Here is an 18,071-nt window from a genome sequence, read left to right as displayed (position 1 = left end):
AAATTGGTAGCATTGGGGGAGAGTCTCCGTAGCATTTACATACAAAACAAGGGCGGGCAACTTTGCAGTTTCATAATTTTATTATCAAAAACACACAAGCAATTTCAATTTGGTTATTGGACGAAATATACATTTTCATTCATAATTAAGAACCATTCATATAGTTTTTTTTTTTTTTATAGAAGTAATACTGTAGGGAGGGAATCGAACTCGAAACTTCAGGTGTAAGTCACATATACATGATCTTAACCTTTAAATGAAAGTTGGAAAGCCAAACCAGGTGAAAACTAATAAATTTACCTTTGAATTGTGTTGAACCTAAAAATTACAAAACCTATGTGGCACGTAGGCTGAATAACTTAATGAGCTTACTATACGTCCTTCGTGGTTGATTGTTGATGCGGGTGTGCTGATTCACAACCAACGTCGGCCGTTCGAATACTTCTGAATGTGGTGATGTGATGGAATGCAATGTTAACTCCTAGAATGAGCAATTATGGCCGAGTTTTTGGACTTAGGTTCTAAAATTGAAGACAATGTTACGCCTTTTACTATGAAATTCAATCTTATGCACTAGGTTCGGCTGCTTCTACTATATTTTTGAAAATATTAGTGCTTCGAATTGGAATAAGATTGTAGGGACAAAGATACTCAAAGGAGATGAGTGTCTTTATGGTAAAAGTGGTTCGAGCGTCGATATATGCCGAAATCCAAATGTCACTTGGGAATATCCAATCATAGAACACTCTACTTCACTAAGCATGCTAAAGTGACCTCATTTGGAGAAAGAATCAAAGACTCTCCACCAACTGAGACTTAGGATGGATAACCAATCAAAAAAAACAAGAACATGTTGTTTAACCAAACTATCAAGACTCTTCAACCGAGCTGATTCTACAACTCCAGTTATGTTTAACCAAACCATTACCTTTGCTGATTGCCTTTGGAAAATTCTATTTAACCAAACTGTAATCGTATGTCGGTTGCCAATCCACACTTGTTTAACCAAACTCAGTTTGTTTTGCCTTGTTAGTGGAGCAGTTAGATTTTCAAGGGTGTGAGAGGATTTGCGTAGAGAGAGGATTTGCGTAGAGAGTTGATTTGTGTATTGAGTTGAAGGTCCTCTCTACTTTGCAAACCCTCTTGTATTTATAGGGATAATTTACTTGATGCTCAAGCATGTCAAGTGTAAAAATCCTACTAAGACTGCAATTCCTCAACATATTATCTTAAAAACTCTTGGAATTATCTCTGTCAATAATTTTCCCGCCAAAACTGTATCCTTACCAAACCTCGGCGTCTTCGACCTAAACTAGGACTTTGAATTTAGTCCTTTTTCGTGATCAATTCATCTTCATTGTGATGTTCCAACGAAAACGTTATACCATTTGATGCTTCAATATTGGTTCTTATCTCATATATCTTGCACAGAAAAATGTCAAGGTAATTCCTATGAACTCTTAATAGATAATATCATGATTAAGAACCACAATATTATTTGTCAACAATAACTGAAAGTTATCTTAATATCTTAACAATCATCCAACAGCCTAAAATACATAAGCCGATAGTACTAAATCCGGCCCAAAGATTGCCCCCCAGTTTCCTTGAGCTTCGGCCTGCAAGCTGAATGGTTAAGGAAATTAATCCTCCCGCTTGCTAGTTACCAAAATGGATACGAGCATGTATACTCGTTTTGTACTGAAAAATTTATTTTCCTCTCGGTCAAGCTACACACTATCAGCCAAGCTATCAACCAAATCATTCTAAATTCCAACTGATATTATCCACCGCGAGAAGAATCTGGCAAGTTGTCTCGGTCGAAAAGTGAAAGACCGAAAATATTTTCACACTATGCTCGGTGAGTCTAGGCCTAAATGGCAGAATATAATATATATATATATATATATATATATATTCTTTTTGCATACAGCGGCTTGTTGCCCCCTTATTATCTTAAGCATTAGCTTAAACAGCCCAATGGTTAAGAAAATAAAAGTAATTATTTTCCTAGCAAATGAAAATAAAAGTGGTCAAACTATGATAAGGAGGAAGCCAATGATGCTTTAAGCCGAGATTTTTTATATCAACGCCTTCAATTTGATTTTGCTTCAGTAAAGGATCATCTCCAAATATTCTTGACTCCTACAAATATTTTTTTATTCTCTACAGCCAAATGCGATGAGTTATTATGACCCCGACCATAATTACTTCGCTAATGTTGGCTTTTAACTTGAACAACTTCACCGAATGAGATTGCTCCATATCAGCTTTATCTCCAATAACCATATTGATTGACATGCTTTTGTGGCCAAAGCAGTGTTTTTGCCTTGTTTGTCATTGGAACATTCATCTGACAAATTAACTTATGAGCTTATTTTTATGTTTTGCTCAAGACCTTGAACTTTTTCTTCTAAGCCGACCAAATTTTCTGACTCAACTAAATGAATAGGTGGCCTAACTTCTTCTTCGGCCAAATTGACAATCTTCTTAGACCGAGGCTTGATCAAGGCCGAAGTGAGGATTCGTCCCCCGGCCTTTTGATCTAGCCATACTTAAAATGGGATAGACTTGTATCTAAAATGATAGAAAAGTATTCCTCATCTAGCCAAGCACTAAAACAGGTCATGTCTTCGTTTACCCATAGTTCTTGTAAGGTGACATGAGCTTTCACCTTAACATTTGGGAGAAGGAATCTCATTTTTTTTTTCATGTGCATCAAGAATCTTCTCCACTTCTCTCGCCCTTTTCGCCTCCTTGCTCTTTTAAATGTGTTTCTCCAGTTGAGCTTGGATCTCGTCTAATCGGTTGAACTGAGCCAAATCGGAATATTGAAACATCATTTGGACTTCGCAATTTTAACACTTGGGACCCACGGGCCGTGCCAAAATGTTCACCACAAAAATAACAAAACCTACGTGGCGCGGATGCCGAGTAAATTAAATCCTACCAAGACTGCAATTCCTCAACATATTATCTAAAAACTTGGAATTATCTCCGTCAATAATTTTCTCACCGAAACTCCACCCTTAAAAGGCTCGGCGTCTTTGACCTAAACTAGGACTATAAAATTAGTCATTTTTCGTGACCAATTCATCTTCATTGTGATATTCAGCAAAAAATTTATACCATTTGAAGCTTCCAGATTGGTTTTTGCCCATATATCTTGCACATAAGAATGTCAAGATAATTCCAATAAACTCTTAATAGATAATTATCATGATGGAAAATCACAATATTATCTATCAACAATAGCTAAAAGTTCTATTAATATCTTAACAACCATCCAACGATCTCAAACACATAAGCCGATAGTGCAAAATCCCAAACAACTTGTTACCTTAAACTATAAACCAAAATTCAGTTTAAAAAAAAAACAATAAATAATTGGACCATTGCATTCTCCAATTTCATTTTCTTAAAAAAAAATGATGATGATATCAATTGGGGTGTATGAAATACAATATTTAGATAATTTAAATTGAAAATTATAAAGGTAGGATTTGAAGTTAAGATTTCACCAAGAAATTACTTGGCGATATGAAGAGTAGTTTCATTTGTCTCTTCAATGTGAGATTTTTACTCTCAGCACACGTCTTCTCACATATGGTGAATTTCAAGCTTAACACGTAGATAGCCCAAATCGGATGAGTGGAACATGTGTAGCTGTTGGAATTCACACATGGGCCAACCTGACTCTGTTACCATGTGGTAAGTTGAGATTCCACCATAAAACCAATTGAGAGATATAAGGAGTAGCTCAACTCCTTATAAGTATCTGCTAGATCACTCATATGAATTTATGAATTTATACTCTCAACAAGATCTATCATATCAATTAGGATGAAATAAGCAGCTTCAACAGTTTTTAATAGTAAGCAACGTGAGGCATATGGAGAAATATCGATCTGATGACTTGAATTATACTTTGACTTCCATTTGATGAGGCAGAAGTGGAATGGAATAATAAAGAACACTTTACGTGTAATGCAAGCATGTTGCATGCTACATACATTTGATGCAAAAGAGATATCTATTTCGAGACCTCTATAAAAGGAGAGGCCAGAATCAATATGGTCACAGATACAAAGTTTCAAGAGCACAATTAATCCTTTGGCACCAGAATGGCTCAAGCTATGGTGCGCTTAGGCTTAGGTGTGTTTTTGGTCATCCTCTCGATGCTCGTTGGGGCAGAGGCAACAGCTTTTCGTCCAAAGACTAAGAAAGTGTGGTGCGAAGACACAAAATTCTATAAGTGTTACCACATAGATCTCTATTGCCCCGCAGCATGCCCCAGCACTTGTTTTGTGGATTGTAAGACATGCAAACCTGTTTGCCTAGCACCGCGGCCACCACCTCCACGGTCACCACCACCACCACCTCCTCCTCCTCCACCGCCACCAAAGCACAGACGCTCGCCCCCTCCTCCAAAGGCTTATCCTCGTTCACCTCCTCCGCCTCCAAAGGCTTACTATCGTTCACCTCCTCCTCCAAAGGCTTATCAGCGTTCACCTCCTCCACCTCCAAAGGCTTACTATCGTTCACCTCCTCCTCCAAAGGCTTTCCATCCCTCACCTCCTCCTCCTCCAAAGGCTTACCATCACTCACCTCCTCCCCCTCCAAAGGCTTACCATCACTCACCTCCTCCCCCTCCAAAGGCTTACCATCATTCACCTCCTCCCCCTCCAAAGGCTTACCATCACTCACCTCCTCCCCCTCCAAAGGCTTACCATCATTCACCTCCTCCGCCTCCAAAGACTTATCCTTCACCACCACCTCCACCTCTAGTTGTTCCTACTACACCTCCTTCCACTACCACTCCTCCACCACCTCCTACTTCTACCCCATCATCTCCACCACCTCCGACTTCTACGCCATCATCTCCGCCACCTCCTACGTCTACGCCATCATCTCCACCGCCTCCTACTTCTATGCCATCACCACCTTTAACACCACCATCTTCGCCGCCTCCTACATCTACACCATCATCTCCGCCGCCTCCTACATCTACACCATCGTCTTATCCCCCACCTCCCCCATCTTCAGAGAGCTCCGGAGAACAGCGAGTGAAATGCAAAAACAAGAATTACCCTCAGTGCTATGGCCTGGAGCTTACTTGTCCTAGTGCTTGCCCTCACCAATGTGAGGTTGACTGCGTTACATGCAGTCCCGTTTGCAGTAAGTTCACCAAACCTTGCTACTTGTGTTACTTAGAAATATAATTACGATACTATAGCTGTACTATTTCCTACTCTAATCTTTTATCTTTTTCGAGCACAGCTTGGGAATTTAATTGTTTTACAACTACATTAGTTAATATCATCTGATGTAACAATTAATGTGTTAATTAACCATAAAATATGAAAAAAATGAAATATATTGTGAATTAGGCTAATATACAAAATGTGTGACATATATTGTTTACCATTAATATTGTCTCACTATGTGTGTGAAAAGGTCAAGTAATATAAATTTATAATGGTTAAATAATAACATAGGATGTATTATATAAAAATGAGTTTCTATTTGTGTGCATAATTACATATATACACTGCTAACATATGTGAGCGTGCAGACTGCAACAAGCCAGGTGCTGTGTGCCAGGACCCCAGATTCATTGGTGGTGATGGAATAACCTTCTACTTCCACGGCAAGCGAGACCAGGACTTCTGCATAGTTTCCGATTCCAATCTCCACATCAACGCGCACTTCATCGGCAAAAGATATCAAACCATGAAGAGGGACTTCACTTGGGTGCAGTCTCTAGGAATCCTCTATGGTAACCACAAGCTCTACATCGGTGCCAAAACGACGTCAACTTGGGACGACTCCAACGACCGCCTGTCCCTATCCGTCGATGGCCAAACCATAAGCCTCCCAGACAGCGAAGGCGCCAACTGGCAGTCAATCTTATCAGCAGGAGCACTCAGCATCACAAGGACGAAAAACACGAACTCGGTAGAAATTGAAGCCGAAGGGAACTTCAAGATCAAGGCTGTGGTGGTGCCGATAACCGCAAAGGAATCGTTGATACATAACTATGGGGTTACAGAAGAGGATTGCTTTGCTCACCTTGACTTGAGCTTCAAGTTTTATGCCCTAAGCGGAGAAGTGAGTGGTGTGCTAGGGCAGACATATGCAAGCAACTACGTGAGTAGGGTTAAGATGGGAGTTGTGATGCCTGTTCTGGGCGGTGACAAAGAATTTGCATCCTCTTCCATCTTTGCTTCGGATTGTGAGGTTGCAAGGTTTACTGGTGAGATTGCTACGAATGATTTTTCAAACAACTTTGACCACTATGCTAGTACTATGAATTGTGCTAGCGGGGTGGATGGCCGTGGAGTTGTTTGTAAGAGATAAAATTAATTGGATATCTCGTAATAAATAATAAAGGCCAAAGATTCATGAAACAGTATGTCTGGCTGTTGCAGTTTCATAAATATTGGTGTAATTGGTCAATTTGGTGTATTCATCCAACTTCTTTCTTATGTTTATAGTTATAATCACACTGTACTCTAAAATTATATTACTTCTAATACACAAATTGAAGACATATCATCTCCAATTCACAATTTGGAGTGATATCAAATTCATAGTTGATTTATGTCTTTAATGAGAGTGCCACATTTTTTTTAATTACAAGTGATATTCTCTGACTAAGGGGAGTGAAGATGTTTAAATCCGGAACGCAGTGATTTGAAGAGAAAGACCCTAACAACCAGGACAATCCACCACTTGTGAAGAATCCCACTTTTAACTCGATTAATAAAATGGACTAAATGACTTTCTTTACTACCAATGAATTTGATAATAAATAAAAGAATTGAAAAAATCTATATATATATATATATATATATATATATATATATATATATATATATATATATACTAAAACTCGAACTCGAGTGTTACTGTTCTAGGGTAGTGTGCGAACCAAAATGCCCCTCAATTTGTTTGTTAAGCCACTTTTTTGCCACCTTTTCTACAGTAAAATGACTTCCTTGCCCTCCGAGGCGACGTGTTTATCCTCTCCGGTTTTGATTTCTTTGGGTGCTTAGGTTCTCTCTCTCCATTATATATATTTTTTTTTAAATTTTTTGTTTTTTTGTTTTTTTTTGTTTTGCGTTTTGTGCTTTGGTGAGATATTTTATTAGCCTATGTTATGTGTTCTGATCAAGGATTGAATTGGGTTTCTTAGTTAAGCGAAACTGGGCTCTTCCTTTTGCTTCCAATACGTTCTTCCAACCCAACCCCAATTCTCTCTCGACAGTTTTCCAGGAAGCACAACGTGAATCCCATCCCAGTTCTCCTGATTCGAAGAAAATTCTTCAACTGGCTTTGATTTCAGGGTAACTCTTCTCTCTCTAGAATTTTGTTTGGGATTTCTTTTTCTCTCTGTTCCGCTAAATCTCTATGGCCTGTGATTGAATCTTTTCTGGTGTTCTAAAGCAGCTGTCATCTTTGCATACAACTTCCTTGCTGCTGCGTTGGGGCGACGATCTAGAGTGAAAGGCCTCAAATTTACAACTAATACAAATAGCAAGTATTGCTTATCGCAATTTATCTTCGAGCTTAATCCATCACTTGATATGCAGTACTAACTCAGTTGTTCATCATTTTGTTTCACTTTTAGATTTTATTATGGTAAGTAATTCCTCTATTTAAAGTATTAATTTTTGGTTTTTACAGTTTTGTAATGCATTCTTCTTTTGTCATGTCATTAATGATCATATGTTTGCTAAGCATGATCATGTGCAATAAAATGCATCTGGTGACTTAATTAGTCCTCTATCTAATATTTGTATTAGTTGATTGAGAATTAGAGTTACGCGATTTCCCAATAATGCATTGAATTTGAAGGTTTTTCTCGGAATTTTTCGTTTTTTGTAATTATAGTTGCAATAGACTTGGATTGTATTTTTGCTAAATACTATGATATGCTAGCTGGGGAACTTCGATTAGTATGCTAAATTCTTAAAACTGGGACGTCTTGATGTTTACAGACCGTTCTTCCAACATCATCAACTAAATCAATTCTGCACCAAGTCCCAGAAGGTCATGTTGGGGTATATTGGAGAGGATGCGCTCTTCTGAAGACAATTACAGATCCAGGTGATGTGCATTGGGAAGTTGCTTGCATAGGGCCTTAACTTTGCCTGCTTCTCATTATTTCAAATTTCAGGTTTTCATCTCAAGCTGCCTCTGGTCACCCATTTCGAACCTATTCAAGTGACCCTACAGACTGATCAGGTAACTTTGGTAATCCATGTTTGGAAGATTGATAGTTTTGAAAGCTTCTGTTAGCAACATTGTAGGTAAGGGATATTCCATGTGGTACAAAAGGGTGTGTCATGATCAATTTTGAGAAGATTGAGGTAAGGCTATGCAATATTATTCTTTAGTATTTGTATATTAGTTTCACTTAGTTGAAGATCTTGAAAAACTCCATTTAATAAATCCAGAATGTGTAATCCTTTAGGAGCCGTTTGATAACCATTTGGTTTTTAGTTTCAAGTTTTTGTTTAGATTTATTTTTGGGCATTTACAATAACTTTACTTTAGTATATGTAGATTTAATATTACAATTTAGTATAAATTTATATATTATCTTCTTCTTAGGTTCTTCAAGCATTTAGCTTCTTAGAATATCATTTTTGAAAAAAGCTGGAGTAGTGCATTTTATAGTGTGGCCTAACTTCCTTTTCATTGAAGTGGGATTTTTGAGAGGGACTGGTGGATCTCTGAAAGAAACTAAATTGCAGTTAATTGGAATTTAGGATAAGTTGAAGGGTTTGAAAGAAACTAAAGTGCAGTTAATTGGAACAAAACCATTCACTAGAAATCGATATATTTTTAGGTGTATTCGGAATACAAAGTAGTGTAATAAGTGGTATATGTGGTTTATATTTTCTATACTTTTCTTATAATCTCTTATGCCTTGGTCTAATTACTTTCTTGAATTTGATCAGTTTTTGTAGAAACTTGGTTGCAAGGCAAGTTGGAAATGCACAAAAGTTTGATCGCATCCTATAGAATTGCCAGAGAAGGTCATCTCCATTTCGTGCAAAATCAAACTTCTTTCTACACACAAAAACACTAGGTAAACACTCATTATCCTTATTTTGTTCATGATATAATTCTACTGTTTATAAATTTATTTCAATTTTTTTTCCCTTGCCTGGGATGCTTCCTTAATGACCAACATAGCACAGGACAACTTTTAGTGTTGCAGTAAACAACATTTTTAATAGACGAAATAGGTTTCTCTTTTGATATTTAAATTTGTTTTATTCATGATGAGGTTGTGTATAATTTGCATTGGCATTGGTAACTCAGTTTTTGACTCAAACATTGTTTATGAAGATTGAAATTGCATAATCATTCATATAGTTTTCAATCCCGCAGCATCGCGCGGGTACAAGTTCTTATACAGACTAAAGCAGGTCTCTCGCTAATAGTGTTTAAACTTTCACAACTTAATCACCTCGTATATTTTGGAGGATAATGTTGTTGATGAGTGCATAATACATGTGTACCTTACGGTTAGTGGGAGTAAATATATAAAGCAAATTCTATATGCGAATGATACACTACAAATAAAACATCTTTTTTAGACGAAATTTGGTTGGGTAAAATACGGTTTCATCGCCTAAGAGTATGCCCGACAAAACTTTGTCGAAAAAATTCATCGCACAAAGCTCATTGCGCGAAGTTTTGCCTGACGAAAATAAGAAATCATCGGGCGAATGCCGTTTGCCCAACCAATATTCCGACAAAATTTTCGTCGAGTAAAATGCGTTGACCAACTTTGCTCGACGAACTGACATGGCCAACAAATAGTTTCATCGGGCAAAGTTGTATTTTATGAAATTTTCGTTGGCTAAGCTTTATAAAGAAACAAATGTAAAAATAAAAGAAAAAAACCATGCTCGATGCCTATTTTCATGGGGCATACTATTTTAATATTTAATATATATATATATATATATATATATATTTGATTTTAATTAATTAATTTTTATTATATTAATCACAAAATGACACATCCCGATCCAAAATGTCCACCTGGACTCCGAATCGAGCTGTGTTGGCCGACACCAAGAGGGTGATGAAGCTATAAAGTGTAGTGATGCGGAAAATGTGAGTATATTTAAACCTAAAAGTGCCTAAATACAAGAGAGCACATGTGAGTGGGAATAAACTCATTTCACACATCATATCAGAGCATAAGTAAAGTACAGTAGAGGTTGGCTAAGAATTATACCATGGGAAGTAGTCTTTAATACCAACTTTAAGCTAGAAAATCCTCGTCGACACAAAATCTGCCACTAAAACCTAGGGGGACGAAAAACAAGGGTGAGTGGGCCTAAAAATAAAGTTTTGTAAAACCTTTTCGAAAATATAATAACCCCTCGTCGTAAAACAAGTATAGTTTCCAAAATAGCATCCTACGATAGTAAGAAAATACTTACTGTAAATCGTAATATCTCGAGCATGTAATATTTCACAATATCTCATAAGTAAGCACATAACATCCAATAATCACAACATCTCGCATAAACAAATATATCATATCAAGTGCTCATCAACATATACTGACACACGAGTTAATGCAGAGATATTCTGACATGAACATGACTAGGTGTAATAATGATTTACGCATTAGTACTACAATCACGTGAAGACTGGCACTACGCGCATCACATACGAGTCCTAATCGCTTATAGCAATCTAGGACAGGACTGGCACCTACAATGGATCCAAAGTGAACGTATGGTGCGACGTGAAAATACACTTGAAGACTGGCCCTGGGGTGGGTGAGTACAAACACCAGTGTAGCACATGATGAGCAGATAACGTAAATATAGTCATGCCACAGTGATTCGATAATTCCAATCAACATAATACTACTCATAGCCATATATCTAATTAAGGCATCCCATAGGATTTATAATGATTTCCTAATTCTCATCATTACGACATTTCGTATAAACGTTAATTTAATTATGGCATCATATAGAAAATTCGTTATTAGATGTATATATGGAAACTAAACAAATATAAATATATAAATTATGTAAAAGAAAAGACCCACTCACAAATCAAGTCGTCGAGTCGAACCTGCCACGCGGGCGTCGATAGTCCTTGTAATGTGCTTCACCTAGAAATGAAACTATTTACATAAATATTTAACGTACTAACGTATAAACGTGTTTTCGTACAAAGTACAGCTGATAAAGGAACTATTTCAAAATGGTCAAATTTCAAAAAACGGACGACGGATTCGGGTTCAGAACGTCAAGAAACTTAAGGAGGGACCTCAGGTTCCTCCACACGTTGGCACCACATGCGCCTCACGTGCCACGAGTACAACAATACTTACCTTCCTTGCGAAACCTGCGTTTTACAGGTTGCAGAGCCATCTTTTAGAGCTCTAAACGAGCTCATTTCATAACCAAAATCCATGATTAAAAAATCTAAATAAAGTTAGGAATGTAGGGAACAATAATATACCTATTGGAAGCCCAATCGTGGCTGTTGTTGGCCAAGAAAATGGTCTGAAAGTGGTCATTTGGTCATAGATTCAAATTTCCAAAAATCTGGGGAAGCTCTCATTCATTGTTTCTTTGCCAAAACATCATAAAAAACATAACTATAGCTTGTAAATCAACCCAGGACGTCAAAAAGAAAGAGGATCTATGGTATCCCGAGCCTTACCTTAACTTGGGACAACGAAGACCTTACAGAATTTCGAGTTCGATTTTTTTGATTTGGTTGTCTAGATAGGGTGCCTGCAATGTCTCTGTACTAGTGGTGGGTGGGGGACGACGATCAGGGTGGTCTGGGTGGTTCGCCAGAAGGGAAGTGGTGATGGTTTCCTCGGTAAGCTTGTGCACATGAAGTTTAAGATGAGACAATGGAGAAAGTTAATGAGGGGAAGCAAATTATGGCAGGTCGAGGGAGCTATGTGCAGGATGAGTTACAGAGAGAGTTGAGCTGGTGGTCTGAGGTTCGTCGGAATGGCGAAGGCGTGGTAATGGTTTCGTTTTGCAAAGAAGAAGAGGGAGTTTTAGTGAGAGAGAGCTTGAAAAATGAGAGAGGTAGAAAGAAAGAGACCGAAATTTCTGGAAAGATTGAACACGGGACAGGGTAGGAGTGGGGTGTAGGCCCCACGTGGCTCGCAAAACAAGCCACAAATATCTCTAAATATGAAATTACAAAATCGCCCTTCATGTTCGTAATCCGTAAAATCTTTATCGTAGCTCCAAATTCAAATCCGCTTGTGCATACGCGTTCGTATTGTCTAGTACTACTCAAATACGCTAAAAAAATGGATCATACATCCTTCTAAATAATGGTCAACAAAAGTCAAAATCCTCGCTTCTAGGGCATTCTCGTCATTTCACTCTTTAAAGTTAATAAAATCGTAAAATTAGGGACGGGTTATTACAATCTACCCACCTTAAAAAAAAAAATTCCGTCCTCCAAATTTGAAATAACTTGTTATGCATAAAATAGCGAAAAGGTAGAAGAAAAAGATACGTAAAGAAGATATCAAGCTAGAGTGGTTGTATAAAAGAGAATGCCATTCCATAGCGATCAGATTGCAATGATTCCTCTTTCATGCCTCTGAACTCAAACTTTACTTCTCATTCAGCACAATACTATAATATAATACCTTTTAGAAAAACATAAAGTAAAAAAAAAAAAAATATATATATATATACATATACTAACATAACGCCGAAATACGTATATAATAACGTAAAATTAAAACTGAACATAGGGATAATTTTTTCATCTACGCACTTGTAAAGTCACGTAATCTTGAATATGCATGTATTTTTAGGTCAAGCCCAAGCAATAAATAAAAATACTAACGTAGACAGCTTACTTGCCCACTTGCTTAACGAACCCAACGAATAATCTATCGATATTATGGTCTGCAGCCCACAATACCGACAGCTCACTATTGTCTTGATAAGCAAGTAAGAAATTCTTGAGGGTGCAATATTACCATCTTGCCTGTCATTGGGAACTACACATAAATCGTCTAATTAAAGCCTCCATCGCACTCACGCACTACCCTCCCGGGCGACATCGTTAAAAGTACGCAATTTCCTATACTGTAAACTCGATCCTTCAAATATCTGTTCGCAATACTCTTCTATCAATCATGTATTATGCATAGAATCTCTATACCATGTCTCAAACGGTGCCATACCCAAAATTGAAATTGTAACCGTAGTTACATGCAACTTTAATACAGATAAATGTCTGTTATAACCACACTAAGTCTGCAAAACATATGTACACTAATGTCTAGATAGTTCGTTCAGACTAGCCATTAGTTTGAGGGTGAAATGTGGTACTGGACAAAAACTTAGTACTTATAGCCTTCAAGAAGGTTTCCAAAGACTTGGAAGTAAATCGCGCATTATGATGAAATACAATAGTGATAGGCTGACCATATAACTAAACATTGTAATTCACACATGCCTCAGTAAGTAGATTCATTAGGAATTTCACTCGGGTTTAGAGAAAACTACATCGAAAAGGCTAAAAGAACACTCAGGAATTTGAGGGTCAAAACAAGTTCATCAAATCTAGAGTACAAGATAGTTGGATTGAATGCATAACATCTCGGTACAATGGTAGCTTCTAGAATATTTAATCACCAATGGTAAAGATTCGTTCAACAGAGTATTTGTTGGGTGATTGAGAAGTTGACGGTCACAACTAAAATTTAAATGTTTGAGTGATTCTCCTAAACTGCCTGTTTACTTCAAAATTAATATGAAGTGCAATAGGGTAAACACATACCCAAGGTTGACAGGAATGCCTTCCGGCACAAAGAGGTGATTATGGAATCATAGTCAGAATAGATGTTGATCGAAATGCCAGAAAATCTAATAAATTCAAGAATGAGATATTTTACTAAGCGGTCTAAAATTTAGTCCATTTGGACCAACAAAAAGTGAGCTGACTTGTTAAGTCGATCGATAATAACCAAAACATCATCATAATCTCCACATGTACAAGATACCTCGTACCAGGAGCTTATATTTCACCATCTTCATGTGGATACAGGAAGTGATTATAACCACTCGAACAATTTCTTGATGATTTGTAAGTAAAGTCATGTCAATACTTGTCAAGTCCAACTGAAATAGGATAGGACAGGCTAAAAGTATTCAAGCATACATGTGTCGTTTACTACGATCATCAATAATTACGTTTGCACAATCGGGGTAATACACGATAGTGCAATCGTAGACGTTGATTTGGTTTTTCCATCACCATAGTTTGAGCTTTAGCTCATTTCGAGTGAAGACATATTTTGAGAAGTTTTTGAGGTTGGTAAAGATTTTAGACACGTTTCTCCACTGAGAAGTGTCATCCGATTTTCAAATGAAGATGATAACTGTTGACTCTAAGTCATGAATAAGAAACGTTCATTTCATACGGTTCCAACCATTCAAAACATAAGCATCAGTACGCAACCAGCAAAATCGCTCTGTCATGTTGCATTAATCCAATACATCTAGAGAAACATCACTGTGGATTTTGAAATTATTGATGTTATTGAAAAGTGTACGGACAAACGTCAAGGGAGGCAGCACTTCAGTTGTTAGAAACTTTAATCATATTTCACGTCTTAACTAAACTGGTTTTTCCTCGACCAACTTGGAAGGAAAATGCTAGAGCTAAAAAGTCACTAACAAATTGTCGATAAAATCAACAAGGCCAAGGATGTCTAGCATTTCACAATAATTTAGGGGAATGTCACATTTTCATTAGCTACAACCTTTTAGGGGAATTGACAAGAATATCGCCTGCTGAGATCATGTCTCTAAAGAAAAGTACAAATCCAAACAAAGCTAACATTTGAGGAATTTGGTATAAAGCTGACTACTGACGTTTAGAGAATTTGGTCTCGTTACCAAAGTAGATGAGAAAGTAGTCGATAAGACTACTACGAATTCAACAGGCTAAGGAAGAAAACTAGGGCTCTAGAAGTTTGTCGGAGAGACCATCAATTTGAAGTATGGGTTAATGATTTTAATCGTCACCCGATTGAGTCGCTAAAATCTACGTACGATCTTAAGGTTCGGTTTATCGTCTTCGTGGCTAGGTTTAAGGTTTTTGAGATAAAAAGTTTGGTTAGGTAAATTCTTAATCGGTAAGTTTTTGTAACTAAGTTTTCTCAATGGCATCGAAGTTGTTCAAGGAGATGCAAGGAAAATTGGTGTTAGTATGAGAAAGTGGATCGATGGTGTATTCTATTTCTCACTTCAGTGGTATCCCAGGTAAAATTTTGAGAAATGACACTAGAGATATATGTCCTCAAATTGTAGCATACTACCTTCTTTCTCCACAACACACTAATTGGTCACATGACTTTCTCAATATTCATTTTTCCTTAATGGCGGAAAAAATAACTCGTACCTCAGTTTCTAACATTCACTTATGGAAGTGATTCAAGGGATAACTAGTAGTCGAAAAATGACAATTTTCGACCAATGCTTCACCAAAGGGATAATTATGATGATGGCGTGGAAACTCACGATATCCAACGAAATAAATTAACTGGCATCAACATATTGGTAAAAAAAATGGTGCATCTACCATATTTGCACAGGACAAGACAAACTTTGCCTCGTGGCATTAGGATTCCCAAAACTTACCCAACTAGGGTACCAGGTGATTGAAATATTTGAATAGTTAAAGATGATATGACGAATTGAATGGTACCCAAATCAAACAAAATCCTAACAAGGTGTCCTAAATTCGTAATCGTGACAAGTTAGGAATGTTCTGGTTACCTAGGTGAGTGATAGGGTCAACACAACTATAAGTTTACTCTCTTCCTAAAAGGCTTGCCCCTAAGTTTCCATGATTTAATTTCTTCAGCTCAAGTAGTCACTGTTAATTAGTCTAACAATCACGCCGCTAATTAACGCATTATAAGATTTTTGATATTGTTCGTTACCCTGAAACTGGGAACCGGTGTTTTGGCACAAAGGTATCACATCAAGATGCTAGCATGTGTCCGGTATCAGAAATCATACCGCCCGAATACTGGTTGACAACTTCTGGATATCGAACAATTTCGTCAATAAGTAGCGCCACCGTAGACTGATTACAAGTTTGAGCTTACTCAAGTGGATAGTTTTGGTTGATTCTAAGGGAAATTGATTACTGTTAATCGAAGGTATAACAATTCGTTCTGCCATGTCTATACCCATCGCAATGACGAGTACAACATCGAAAGAAATTATGGGAATTAGTGTTGGTTGAAGTGTTCTAAGGTCGAAGAAATGAATTTGCTAATAATCTACTTTAGAATGGACTTTACGGAACTTGATCTTCCTCCCGAAGATCCAGGATTATTACTACATTTGAAAGATTAGTATTGTCTGGGACCAAAAATGTATATCCCCCAGATTTTCTTATGTCGAGTGCTACCACTTTAGCACCACATCGTCACTCGAGACATTTCTTGAAATTTCGACGAAAAGTAAAGCTTCATAGGAATTCTAATAGGTGGTATACTAAAGGGTACTGCCAAGGATCAAAACTATTTTTGGTTTCTTAACAAGAAAGGGTTGGTAATGATGACAAGATAATAGTTGTGGGATTGATGAGCAAAATCTTCAGTGGTGCATAATTACTGTTACATTAGCCCTTCTTCAAAGCCATTAACTCATTCCAAATCGATATTTTTCCTTGGCAAGAGGTTCTTTGTTTAAAATCTAGAGGCGGTCGCCAAAATGTCCTTCTAGAAGGTCGACAAGTCGTCTAAGTCACTCAAACTTAGAAAAAACTTAGAAAAAAACTAATACATTTTTTGCGCTCGACGAGGTGGCAAGATTCGACAATTAGGCTCTGATACCAAACTTACATCACGCGTGTGATGAACGCAATACTACCTAAACTTATGTTTTGATACCAAACTGACACATCTTGACCCGGAATGTCCACCTAGACTCTGAATCAAGCAGTGTTGGCCGACACCAGGAGGGTGACGAAGCCATAAAGTGTAGTGATGTGGAAAATGTGAGTAAATTTAAACCTAAAAGTGCGCATGTGAGCGGGAATGACCCCATTTCATAGGTGATGTCAGAGCATAAGTAAAGTACAGTAGAGGTTGGTTAAGAATTATACCATCGGAAGTAGTCTTTAATACTAACTTTAAGCCAGAAAATCCTCGTCGACACAAATTTTCCATTAGAACTTGGAGGGGCGAAAAACAAGGGTGAGTGGGCCTAAAAATATAGTTATGTAAAACCTTTTCGAAAAATATAATAACCCTTCGCCGTAAAACAAGTATAGTTTCCAAAATATCATCATATGGATAGTAAGAAAATACTTACCATAAACTGTAATATCTCGAGCATGCAATATTTCACAATATCTCATAAATAAGCACATAACATCTGATAATCACAACATCTTGCATAAATGAATATATCATATTGAGTGCTCATCGACATATGCTAACACATGAGTTCATGCAAAGATATTTTGACATGAACGTGAGTGAGTGTAATAATGATTTATGCTTTAGTACTACAATCACGTGAAGACTGGTCCTATGCGCATCACATATGAGTCCTAATTGTGTATAGCAATTTAGCACAGGACTGGCACCTACAATGGATCCAAAGTAAGCATATGGTGCGATGTAAACATACATGTGAAGACTGGCCCTGGCCCGGCAAGTACAAACACCAGTGTAGCACACGATGAGCAGATAATGTAAATATAGTTATGCCACTGTAATTCGATAATTCTAGTCAACATAATATTATTCATAGCTGTAAATCTAATTAAGGCATCCCATATGATTTGTAATGATTTCCTAATTCTCATCCTTATGACATTTCGTATAAACATTAATTTAATTACGCATCACATAGAAAATTCGTTATTAGATGTATATATGGAAACTAAACAAATATAAATATATAAAAGAAAAGACCCATTCACAAATCAAGTTGTCGAGTCGACCCCGCCGCCTCGCGGGTATCGAGAGTCCTTGTGATGCGCTTCACCTAGAAACGAAA

The 18,071-nt window shown here is 37.2% G+C and overlaps 1 protein-coding gene and 1 long non-coding RNA gene across 2 annotated transcripts; both read left to right on the top strand.

The window, feature by feature from the left end:
• The first annotated feature begins 4,093 nt into the window (after positions 1-4,093).
• Positions 4,094-6,608, top strand: LOC126588523 (uncharacterized). Its single transcript, XM_050253625.1, has 2 exons — positions 4,094-5,178; positions 5,576-6,608. The coding sequence occupies exons 1-2, from the start codon at positions 4,125-4,127 to the stop codon at positions 6,358-6,360; spliced, it is 1,839 nt and encodes a 612-aa protein (XP_050109582.1). The 5' UTR covers positions 4,094-4,124; the 3' UTR covers positions 6,361-6,608.
• Positions 6,609-7,891: 1,283 nt separating this feature from the next.
• LOC126588530 (uncharacterized) lies at positions 7,892-8,747 on the top strand. Its single transcript, XR_007611506.1, has 3 exons — positions 7,892-8,112; positions 8,183-8,250; positions 8,620-8,747. It is a non-coding gene; the product is annotated as an uncharacterized LOC126588530 (long non-coding RNA).
• Positions 8,748-18,071: the final 9,324 nt, after the last annotated feature.

The sequence above is a fragment of the Malus sylvestris genome, chromosome 11 (assembly GCF_916048215.2).
Source record: "Malus sylvestris chromosome 11, drMalSylv7.2, whole genome shotgun sequence".
In the NCBI taxonomy this organism is placed as follows: Eukaryota; Viridiplantae; Streptophyta; class Magnoliopsida; order Rosales; family Rosaceae; genus Malus; species Malus sylvestris.
Note: the sequence above shows the minus strand (reverse complement) of the source record. Positions and strands in the feature narration are given on the sequence as shown.

Bases quoted from the DNA above. Each gene is read 5' to 3' on its own strand.
- LOC126588523 (XM_050253625.1), top strand. From the start codon at position 4,125: ATGGCTCAAGCTATGGTGCGCTTAGGCTTAGGTGTGTTTTTGGTCATC. The intron at 5,179-5,575 runs GTAAGTTCACCA...GTGAGCGTGCAG, and splicing joins TACATGCAGTCCCGTTTGCA to ACTGCAACAAGCCAGGTGCT.